General features: G+C 46.1%; 1 protein-coding gene across 3 annotated transcripts in view; it reads right to left on the bottom strand.

The window, feature by feature from the left end:
* Window positions 1-294: 294 nt before the first annotated feature.
* LOC149363653 (uncharacterized) overlaps window positions 295-12,202 on the bottom strand; it is a 36,097-nt gene continuing 24,189 nt past the window's right edge. For 2 of the 3 annotated variants that reach the window (XM_089573627.1, XM_089573628.1), the window contains exons 2-3: window positions 2,722-3,212; window positions 295-758 (exon numbers count right to left, since the gene is read on the bottom strand). In XM_089573627.1, coding sequence (XP_089429753.1) covers window positions 478-758; window positions 2,722-3,175 — 735 coding nt within the window. In that variant the 5' untranslated portion in view covers window positions 3,176-3,212 and the 3' untranslated portion in view covers window positions 295-477. Of the gene's footprint in view, window positions 759-2,721; window positions 3,213-8,640; window positions 8,801-12,202 lie in introns of those variants that run through there. The other variant, XM_089573626.1, reaches the window with a different exon arrangement.

Below are 12,202 nucleotides of genomic sequence, written 5' to 3'. Positions count from 1 at the left end.
GGCACTGATCATACACTGATCTAAGAAATTTACCTTAATTTTCCTTGACAACAATTGCACGTTTCCGCTGTGTCTGTCATGGTAAATTTGTCATTACTTTACATGCCCTTTCCTAAAAAATTAAGCACACTTTGATTCTCAGCTAAAATAACGCTATAGTAAGCGGCTGTTTGTTTTCAGTGTGTTATTGTACGTCTCCTCCTTTTCTCCTCTTTTCTGAGTATTCATGAGGTGTGGCAGCCACGTACGCATCACCTAAAGTAAAATATCGGGAAAACGAGAAGGGAAAAGAGCGGCGATTTCTTTTCTTTCCTTTATTTAAACAACGGTTCAATTTTGGCTCAAAACCAACTTTCACAGTTTTGGTACATATCGCTTTCACGCATCTTTTACGTACGTCGTTAATAAGCGGTTTAGCCATGGAGACCCGGCAGACATTGAGCTCTTATACATTCTCGAGCGTGGGTCAAGCTGCATCTAAGCCTCATCGACGACATCGTCGGCGGATTTCTCTGCATCCTCGACAGCCTGTCCGGCGTCGTCGACCACTTCCTGCACTTCATCGGCAGGCTGTTCGGCTTGGTCAGCGGAATCAGCATTGGCATCAGCCTCCTGGTTGGTTTCGGCAGCGTCTTCAGCAGCATCTTCAGCAGCGTCTGCAGCAGCGTCTACAGGGGCGTCTTCAGCAGCGCCTTCAGCAGCGTCTTCAGCGGCGTCTGCAGGGGCGTCTGCAGGAGTGGGAGCTTCCGTGGCAAAAGCTGCGGAGAATGAATACCGCCGTCTATTGAAGCACTGCTGCAGTGTGAGCGCATGCATCGAGAGCAAATCGAAACTTCGCCTCTGGAAGGGAAGTGTATGTTATACCTCACAATGCCCCTATTGGAGAGGGCGTCAAGGTGGGGACGTTGTAAAGCGTGGAACATCAAACCGAATACAACCCAGGAAAGAAGCGTCAGGTTCCCTTAAAGAAGGCCCCTTATGCAAATAGCACTGAACTATTGTCACGATCGACCACTTTCGACTTGCCGCTGCCGCTAGCAGGTGCGCGCAAGCAGGTGCAAGGCTGCTGACCGTGACGTCATGACAATGAGTCGACGCCATTGGGTGAAGGGTATCCTACAAGGGCTATTTGCGGCTTCGACTTTGTAGTTGTTTCTAACTAGAATGTTTTACCCATTGCTTTCAGTTGTCTTTCTCGCACGGTTCTTTGTAAACAGAACCACGCATGCTTCAGGCTGCAAGGTTACTAACGTGCGAAGAATTCATTAATTCAAAAGGACTGCACATCAGTTCCTAAAAAACCGTCCGGAATAGCACCGTAACCCACTGCGACATTACTGGCATTGACAAGAGGTACTCCTTTGCTGAAGACGCTCCAACGCATGAAACAGCGGTAGCATTTGCTTACTATTAATGCTTTAGTATATAAAAGGGTCTGTTCAAGCGGAAATGGCGACCGCTGTCGAACGCAAAGCGTTGCGAACCCTATGGCACCATCACAACCTGCCCATCATGGCATGTATCATTAAATTAATGATTGGTGGCGAGGGGTTGCTCGGGAAGAGCAGAGCAAACTGGGACTCACAAGCCTCACTGGTGGCAGTGTTTGAAAAAGCCTCTGCGAGGGCAATGACCTATCGCTTAAGCGCTGCATTGCTGCTCCAGGACTCCCAGCGATCTATGATTGTAAAGTGGAGAACAACCATATTCCGCATATATGGGCAATAGCTGCATGGAAATCAAACGATCCGCTAAGGATCGCCTAACAGTTTTTATTAGGAGGCTGTGGCTGGCATGGGCCATCCTTAATTCCTGGGTCCTAAACTGAGTACGAGATGTTAGCAACGAGAACTAGTGGACTTATTGGACCACGATCACTAGGCTACCGCTACGGTTATGACCCTTTCTAAGAACTCTCCGCATTCACTTGAAACAGCCCGCATGAACAGAGATTGGTGGAAACTGTAACGGTTTCGGTAAACGGTCACTACTGCAGGCTGTATTTCTATGTCGTTGCAATGCGGTCAATGGTGAGGGCCTAGCGGCGTCTTTCGTTCCGGTCTTCTATTGTACAGTGTTATACCGGGCGGCAGGTGACGTCGACCACATGAAACCTTGACGAGGTTAGTGAACCGGAAATTATTCTGTCGCGCCACGGCGCTTTGATCTCTTCCTGTGTCAATCGGCAAGTCGCCGACTTAGGCCGCATTGATGAGAGCCAACAGAACATCCTTACGTTCCTTAGAATCGACGCAATAGTGTCTCAGACAAAAACTCATCGGGACTGAAGGTGAGCATTGCGCGCTAAAGCATCAGCGCAAACGAAATAAGGTAGTTGATAACATCTTAATTCTAGCGTCGTACAAGTGACGTCTTTGCGATTGTAGAGCGCTACCAAAGTTGCAAATAGGGCTATTCGATTTTGCATGGTTAACTACAGTACTGCGCTGCTTTGGGTACTGACAGCAACACTTTGACGTAAAAACGAACCTAACTGGCAGATACGATATGTGTGTTTCCTAAGGAAGTTGCTCGCTTTAATATACGCGCTGCCCGTCATGTATTCGTACCAAAAGTAAGCGCCTCCCTGCAAATTAACTAAATGAGCAAGTAAACACTGCTTCACCCAGCCAGACATGTTTAGACAGAAGATGTTAATCTTGTAGTCTTGCTAGTAATAAGCAACAACCTCAACACATGTTGCTGCATGACTTTACGTACCAGGGTCGCATCCGGCCTTCTCCGGGGACGTGCAGAAGCCTTCGGCAGCGCTGAAGTGCTTCCCCACTGGGCAGTCGAGCTTGAAGCCGAATGTGGTAAGACAGAGGGAGTACTTGGTGCAGTCGTCGGGGTCGGCCACCTTAGTGGCACCTCCCTTAACCACCGCCACACCGTCGCAGTCCGAGCTGGGGGCAGGGGGCAGTCCGTACGATCCTGGGTCCTTCTTTGCCTTCTTCGCCACGACCCCCGGGACGGACATGACCACGAACATCACCATCACGACGGCCCAGACCATCCTCATACTCATTCCTATCCTCATCCTCATTCCTATTCTCTGTACGTTGACCACGCCCTTGACGGCCCTGTTGACCTTCCTGTTGACAACCCCGTTTACCCCGTTTACTCCGTTGACCCCGCTGACCACCCCATTGACGCCGTTGACCCCGTTGACCATCCTGCTGACTGTCTGGACTTGGAGTTGGCACTCGCACCTGCGTTCAACGACCAAGAACGACAAAGAACACTTAGCGATGGTTCAGTGGCAACACGTAGGCCGGTTTCTGGGTGGAAGGTCGCGATGTTGACCCCCGGTCACGGCGGCTGCATTTCTATGCAAGCGAAGTGCGAGAACACTGGCTTAATGAGAGTTAATTTCGCTTTAAAGAACCCAATGCAGTCGAGATTAAGGGGACACTCAGTACAGTTCCGTCGGCGTTATCATTCGAGTAAAATTGGATTGTCTGGCTTTCTCTGGCTCTGCCGACGCTCTCTCGGCTGCGAAATTCGAATTTGTTGGTGAGAAACTGGGATTGAAAATTATTTTGTTTTTAAAGTTTTTAACCCAACTAGCCTATTTAAAAATAAGAACGGTGCTTGGCAAAGGATTGTCTTAAAAGCTGATGAATGTAAATTCGAAGTTAGGACCGTGGTCATACATTAAAGATATCATATAAGCTCAAGGGCTTTGAAGACGGGATTAAGGTGCATGCGTTTCGTTTCAGAAATGTTTCTAAAGGTTTCGAACCCACCGGGATTTCTTAAGAGCCGTGTAGCGAAGGTTTAGTTCAAATCCTGCTTTCGAAAGTTCTGAAACTTTAAGAGGGAAGTCTTCGCTTTCCAAAGATTGCTGTGCAAGGGTTGCTTAGGTTTAAAGGAAGAATGATGACAAATTGAAGTAGTCCTGGGTGTATGAAACAGCACTTTTTAATGACAAAAACACTGCCTTCACATAAAACAGAGCTCTATTCAACTAAAAACAAGGAGAAATGAATTACAAGTGCCGTCCCCGAAAGCTTTTTCCACTAATACACTACTCTGACGGAAAGCGAGAATTTTTCAAGAAAAGAAACCGAAGGATTGCTTCCCTGAGTGTTACTGTAATTTGGTATTATCTCCGCTAATGCGCTTTCATCGGTCAAAAATTACGAAAAAAAAAACCAAACATGGGAAACTAAGCAAAGCGAAACAACGGAACTCGACGTCATCGCAGACGTCACTAGTTTTAGTTGGAGTGACGGGAAATAGTATTTCAAATCTGCCCACAAATTTCTCTGCTATGAAAGTGTCTTTTGGTGCCTAACAAGCGTTAGAGGAGTTAAGAAAGGAGTTCCCCAGAGCCTCTTAATTAAGCAGCGCTAACATAGAAAACCAAAATAATGTTCAACAGCCTAGCAAGGGAACAGCAGTTTGCAATTGGTAGCGAGGTGCTGGAAGTAGTAAGAGAATATGTCTACTTAGGGCAGGTAGTGACCGCAGATCCGGATCATGAGAGGGAAATAACTAGAAGAATAAGAATGGGGTGCAGCGCATATGGCAGGTTCTCTCACATCATGAATGGTAGCTTACCAATATCCCTGAAGAGAAAAGTATACAACAGCTGTATCCTACCGGCACTCACCTATGGGGCAGAAACGTGGAGGCTAACAAAGGGGGTTCAGCTTAAGTTAAGAACAACGCAGCGAGCTATGGAAAGGAAAATGATAGGTGTAACGTTAAGAGATCGAAAGAGGGCGGAGTGGGTGAGGGAACAAACGCGGGTTAATGACATCTTAGTTGAAATCAAGAGGAAGAAATGGGCTTGGGCAGGGCATGTAATGCGAAGGCAAGATAACCGCTGGTCCTTAAGGGTAACGGAGTGGATTCCAAGAGAAAGCAAACGTAGCAGGGGACGGCAGAAAGTTAGGTGGGCGGATGAGATTAAGAAGTTTGCGGGGATACAGTGGCGGGAACTGACAAAGGACAGGGTTAATTGGAGAGACATGGGAGAGGCCTTTGCCCTGCAGTGGGTGTAATCAGGCTGATGATGATGATGATGAACATAGTGGGTGGGCAAAAATGCAGCAGCAACGCGCTGTCTATCCGTTTGTACTAAGTGGAACCCGCTGACCTATAGAGAAATACTTGGAAAGGGTTGTAGGTATGTGTAGCCTTCTTAGATAACATGTACAAGCAGATATGAAAAATGTACTAGCCGAAAAAACTTCAAGGGACATTGTTTGAAAGAATGCGGCGCTGTTGAAGGCTAAAAAAAAAGATCAAGAGAAAGAGTTGAGCCCATCAGGTGATATCCACGAGGTGTACGGGCGCTGACACTAAAGAGGACGGCTCGGCTAGTGTGACGTGACCACAGCGCTGATAGGCGTTTAGTGTATTCTGTTTTTTTTTTTTCACCTTTGCCTGACCTATCGTAAAAATACCCTCCCTCACTGTACCCCTGTTTACGTGCAGCTGATTAGGGGCTTAGTCCTTGCTCTAATGAGCCCGAAATCTCTGCAGGTACAGGCGAAGGGGGGGAAAAAAGCGTGACGTCAGATTTACTCAGAACATGCTACAGACTTCGCGCGGCCTAGAAACGAGGTTTTTTTCCCCGTATTGTAGCTGTACCTAACTTCTTTGGGAGGTTAAAGTGATACGTTTAAAAACAAATCAGCCTGTCCAAGAGGATAATTACTAAAGTAATTAATATAATTGCGAATCACCGTGGATGTAGTACATATTTTTGTGGGTCGTGTCTGACCCTTACTGTCTTTTTATGTTTGCACAAAATATTGTTTTCTTTAGTGCTTTATGCTGAGGAATTGTTACTTCTTTGACTAGTTGGTTTCATGCTCCTTATTTGAAACCAACTAGTCAAAGAAGTAACAATTCCTCAACATAAAGCACTCATGCTTCATGCTTCTTATTTGACCCGCCGCGGTGGCTCAGTGGTTACGGCGCTCGGCTGCTGACCCGAAGGACGCGGGTTCGATCCCGGCCGCGGCGGCTGAATTTCGACGGAGGCGAAATTCTGGAGGCCCGTGTGCTGTGCGATGTCAGTGCACGTTAAAGAACCCCAGGTGGTCGAAATTTCCGGAGCCCTTTACTACGGCGTCCCTCATAGCCTGAGTTGCTTTGGGACGTTAAACCCCAATAAACCAAATCAAACCAAGCTTCTTATTTGTTCTTATGTGTGCTCTTGCTTATCAATGAGAATGTTTTCTATATCGATCACGTGACCACACAGTGCCCTCTGAGGGCCGCGTGCGCAAGGCCTATCCTTATCCGTGGATATCTATGGATAGCCTTATGTGTGGCCTATGCCCACATGGGCTAGACCTATGCATGACCTAGCTATAGATGGGCCATAAATAGGCCATGTAGGCTGAGGCCTCTGAATAGATATACTTAATCGGTGCGGTCCTAAGCCTAATTAGGGCCTATCCATCCATGATTAGGCCTAGTCTGTGTGGTCATTGGAGTGGGCGCTTTTTTAAAGCTTTTAGAGGGTGGGGACTTTAGAGAATGGTAACGATATCTCTATCACTTGTTTTACCCCCAAAGATGAAAATGAGTTTCAAACTGTTTCGCTCTGTGTGCCTGCTAGCGTAAGCTTAACCGCGACGAAAACCGGGCGCTTTTTTTTTTTCACCTCAAGAGGCGTCAGTAGACTACACTAGCGCGACTGGACAATGAATCATCAGTGCTGCCCCGCTTCAGGTGCTTTTACATTTTATTAGATTTTTTCGTTTCAGATATTGCCCAGCAACACATCCCTTTACAGTTTTTTTTTGTGACAGACATATATGCGACAACTTTGTACAAAAGCATTTCTCAGTGGGAAAGAGTTTATGAGCGCATTTTTTTTTCATATGTTGTAAGATTTCACTGTAACAATCAATATATATCTGCACATTTCCCGTGAACAAGCTTGCATTCTTTTTGCTAATGTTTTGCTATCTTCAAAAACCATTGGTTTCTCCATTGGTTTTCTCTGGGTGCTTTTAACTGCTCGATGCGAGCGAATGAAAAACTTTAAAAGAAAGATTTTGCTATGCGTAGAAATAATGGACCATTAGCGTCAATATTTTAATAACGATATTCCAATATTCAAAATTTTTCCCCAATAATGCTGGACATGGTTGTCTGTATTGCAAAAGAGGCAATTTGTTAAAATTTCTCGTCTTTTACAAGAGCGCGGCTGAGTAATTTTAGCGCGTCACTGCCGCGTGAATCTGTATTGAAATGTCTTCGCTTTCCCGAACTTTGAAACACATTTGCGCTTCTGAAGATTGGCGCAAGTTTCTGTTCTCTGCTACGTAACGTAAGAACAGACTGTGTGCCCTGCACACGACGCAGGTGTGTGCCCTCTCTGTCCTTGTGTTACTTAACTTCTTACAACTCAGAATCTGAGACAATTACAAAACAGGACCTTTGCAAAGCCTGCTGACAATGCCAGCTTAAAGACAATAAAACATCCTTAGTTTTAGTACAATAGTGTTCACTTGTTCGGTTCCCTTGCCATCTTTGGCGTAGATCTGAGAGATGAAAAACTTCTGTTTACTAGAAGGTGAAGCACGTTGGCGATTAGAACGTAGGCATCGCCATTGCGACAAAAGTAGCCAGTTATGATGCAAGCCGCGTGGTTCACAGTAATTTAACGCAAGGGCATTCTTTTCCTCATTTGTTGGCAAAGAGTTGTTCATAAATAAGATCTGTTGCGGCACGTAACAGCGGGCGAGTTTCTATTCAGTCAAAAATGTCGCTTCGTTGATGCTATATCTGCTATCTTATTAGTTAAGTCATTAATTGAAAGCCGTGTCACCCAAATTACCATCATCATCATCCGCAGAAAATCTGAGTCTACTGCAGGACAGAAACCTGCTCAATGAGCTGGAAATATTTCCGTGTTTTCGTAGGCGCTGCCACGTTTCTTGAGCAAATTTCTTAACCTAATTACTTCCCCCGACTCTAAGCTTCCATGGATAATGTTTTTCTTCTCTTATCCACCCTCAGCTCTAATGGGCCGCCGGATGTTCTCAGTTCGGCTCGTCTCACGTCTTGCATATGACCACCATGACTTCCATTACGAGGAATTCCGAACAAGCGCTTATAGTTCTCTTGGCTGCCACAATGTGGCGCACAGCTTTGAACATCAAAAAACAGTGCGTTGGCATCTTCGATGGAGTGAAGAAAAAAACGTGACTAATCTGTCGCTATCGGATGCTAGGCTTAGCGCCACTGGCTGTACGCTGTTCCGAATTGGTGGTAAAGTTTTTTTTTTCTCAATTAAAATGCTCGCGTTCGCTTTCTGACCAGCGCTGCTTTCCTGTTTTTCACCGCTCCCAGCCTTATGTACAGCCTTCTTGTTAAGTTGCTCTGCATCTAACGCCGTAAAATATCAACCACAGTATTTTTAAATCTGACAACATTACGAACATAGAACTTAACTCCGGCACGCTTGTCGTCTTGCCATTCTAGTGCAACTAAACCGTGAAAATTCATTTATTCATTCATTGCTGAAGATTTCTACGCGCCCGCACAAAATTTTGAACATACAGTGGCAAAAAATCGCTTAGTGTCGTTCTGATGTGCACTGCATGGCTACCCACAATAAGTGCGAAACGAATAAGCTTGAAAAGAGTGAACGGCTGCCGTTCTTACCTCAGGCTTCTCTGTCTCCTCTGGGCTGGCTCGCGGATGCTGCCGAAGCAACGTGACTCCAGAAGGGTGGTACCAGGGGCTTATAAAGCAGCTGCGTGGCGCGCCATAGGAAAAGAAAAAAAAAGGATTACCGTTATCGTCGTGATAGTAATTGCCCTCAGATAGAAGAAAAGGCGCAAAGCGAAGCGCCGTCAGCCAAAGCCCCTCTCTGCATGCCGGAGCCCTTTACGACAGGACCCGCGAATTGCAAGCTCTTGCTTCATGCACGGAGCTGACCTTAGCGGAACTGGGCGGGTAGATGTAATGAAAGAAAGCTGCCACAGTTTCGTTTTTATTTTTCCAACCTTATCTAATCCACACCGCAGTGTTTCAGGTATTGTTGACATTTGTATCGTCATTATACTGCTGACCTCTGAGATTTGGTCCTAATTTTTTCTTGTTGTTTCTAACGTCATCGCCTTGTTTATTGTTATAATCTTTTTTTTTTAATTGAGGTTAGGTACCCGCGCACACTCGGCGTCAGAAATTTGCGGACCACGCGAGCCGAGATTTTCAAATTTCTCCAAGATCACTTTATTCGGATTTAAACGGCCGGGAAGTCGCATTAGCGTAAGATCAATGCTGTTCGCCTGCAGTTTTCGGGATGCGAACCCTGGTCGCGAAGGTAGTAACTTTTTTCCCGTGGTTTCCGCGACAACATATCACTGTCCCTGTTACTCCTTCGTCCGAGGAGACAGCGAAGAGTTCAAGATTTCTTTCTTCTTTTTGACTTCAGAGCAGAAGAGTCAGCGATTTCGGATGTGTTATGTTTCTTCCTTTCCTTGTTTCTCTTGTTTTTATTATCAAGATTCATCTACCTAAACGTGCCAGTGTGCGAAAATCAAAAAGAGCTGAGGCCGACAAAATGCGCCGCAGATGTGTTTGAGCCAACACATCCACCACCGAAACCACGTAGCACTGGGGAATGTTCTTGTCCTTTTTTTAATTTTTTAATTTGCGGTGTTGATTAATGGAAAATAATCGTGTGATTATTTTATCACCTAAAGATAATTGATTACAAAGTAGAAGAAAAAAATTCAGGGGGCACTTTGACTGTCTAAAGTGGGTAGAGGCGGAAGCGTTTTCCGCACCACCTTCGCTGTTTCTGTGGCACTGTTTGCGTCACATATATTTGAGTACTAATTACTAAGTGATGGCAAATCACTAATTAATTCTTAATTACTGATTAATACCTGAATACTAATTAACTGCTAATTAATGACGCTTAAGCTTCGCCTTTAGGAGTGGAACGCGACAGCGCGTTGTAGCGCTGCCAGGGAGTCCACGGAACGCCACCACCCGTTCGGCGCGATGCCTTGCCCTTTGAACGCAACGCTTTTTGAGAAAAGGAAATGGCGCAGTAATTCTCTGTCATCTCGGTGGACACCTGAACCGCACCGTAGAGGAAGGGAGGTGGGAGTGAAAGAAGATAGATAAAGAGGAGCCGTAATGAAGAAAATGAAAATTGTTTTTGAGGAAAGGAAATTACGCAGTACCTGTCTCACATATCTCGGTGGACACCCGTCAAAATTCAGGGGGGGGGGGGGGCACTTTTTTGACCTAAAGTGTGGTCACTGATGTGTGGTTAAGATGTTAAGCTTCGCCCCTAAGAGTGGAACGCGACAGCGTCTTGCAACGCTGCCAAGGAGTCCATAAAACGCCATCGCCCATTCGGTTCTACGCCTCGCTCGTCGGTAAATTGGTTTTTGAGGAAAGGAAATATATCTGTCTCTCATTTGTCGGTGGACACCTAAACCTCGCCGGAGGGAAATGGAGGAGGATGAGAGTGAGTGAAGACACCGTATTCACTAGACGCGCCTTTGTTCATTCCAAACCATCGAGCTGGCATGGCGGAGTGGATAGCGTGCTCGTCTCTCACGGCGAAGACCGGGGTTCGATTCCTGAGCTCGACCAATTTCTTAATCGCTTTTATTTATTTATATGGCCTGACTAGTAAAGCTAATTAGGCTAATTGGGTAATTAAGTAATTAACTAAGCTCAGTCCCACTTACTTGGAGCATCACTATACGATCCCTTCAATTGGTTGTATGGTTACTAGCCAAAGTGCAATTGGGGCCCGTTTGAAATTCGCGCACTGTGACTTCACGACCGTTCCCACCAACTGAAAAGCGTGACATTTTCTGTCGACAACTGCTGCTTACAACGATGAGACATTAAAGGCTTCCGCCTTAAAAATTATGGCTGAGGCTTAGCTAAGGTTAAGCCTAGTCAGATGCGAAGCATATTGGTGGCTAGGCTTGGTACTACATGGCTTTCCTTGGTTGCATACTTGGTCATTTTAATACAACCACTAGAAGCCTTCGTCGCGGGGGAAGCCAACGGCATGGCTACAGCGGAACGCCGACTAACCCCGAGACGCGCGTTGGGTGAGCGCCTGGATTGCCACGGAAGCCGCGTCTGCCTGCCCGGTGGAGCGAGCGTTTCACCTACACCGAGTGTGAACGCGCGTTCGAAATGCGCGGGAATGCCGCTCGAGGAAATTCCGGCGTCTGTGCGATGGCATCGTCACGACGACGTCACCGTGTCACGTGGCGTGACGGCTAGGGGTCCCACGGCGACGGCGCGAGGTGGAGGCCGCCTCTCTCATCCGATGTCACGTGGTGTGACGTCACGGTGTCACGTGGTGTGACGTCTAGGGGTCCCACCAGTGATGCCAACCCTAGGGATTTTTCCCTAGATCTAGGGGTTTTTTCTTTGCTTCAGGGATCTACCGTCTTTTTTGTGAAATCTAGGGATTTTGAGAGGCTGTAGAATTGCTACTCTAAGCGGCTTAATGGCAGGTGTATCTGATTATTTTGCGCTTGGAACCTAAAAAAACTATGAAAAATGCCAATTACTATATTTAGTATTCTGCCGAACCGAGAGAGGACGAAAGCAGTTCTGCAACGCGAAATTATCGACTGCTGCACAGGGAGGAAAAACGAAACCATGTGAATTTCAAACTGTTTAACGTGCGTGCTATCTCTGGCGCTTCGAGTGACTGCTCCTGTACGAAAGACGACGTTGAATTTTGACTTGTAGTGCCTGGATCAACGCGCTACGTTTACGCTCACCGCTTACCTTTATCAAAGAGTGCCACAATTTTTCGCATTCTCCACGTATGCTAGACCACTTGATTTAAACGTGCTGTTCAACCAAAAATACATTCCAAGTTGTAAGGAATCACTTTCTGATTTTGTAATTACCAATCTTACGTCTGTATCATTGCTGTGTAACTATAACAAGACTACATTTTTGGTTATGTCAGTTTCTCGGGACGTCAATCCTTAGTAGCTCCAAAACTTTTTGACGGTATTTGATTGGGACTATGATTAATAAATAACTGTGCGGTGAGATACGCCATTTCACCACTTCTGAATGTTCTCTATGAGGCGAGAAGGGGTCTTTCCTTAATTCAAACACTTTCGTCTTTCTGTGTGCCTCTTAAAACAGCGTCGTTGCTCACTATCTTTCTCTCCAGTGACCACACGTCGCTGTAAAAGCTGGCGCCATCTGTTGGCCC

Source organism: Amblyomma mixtum, chromosome 2, assembly GCF_055824585.1.
Source record: "Amblyomma mixtum isolate Tamu chromosome 2, ASM5582458v1, whole genome shotgun sequence".
NCBI lineage: Eukaryota > Metazoa > Arthropoda > Arachnida > Ixodida > Ixodidae > Amblyomma > Amblyomma mixtum.
Note: the sequence above shows the minus strand (reverse complement) of the source record. Positions and strands in the feature narration are given on the sequence as shown.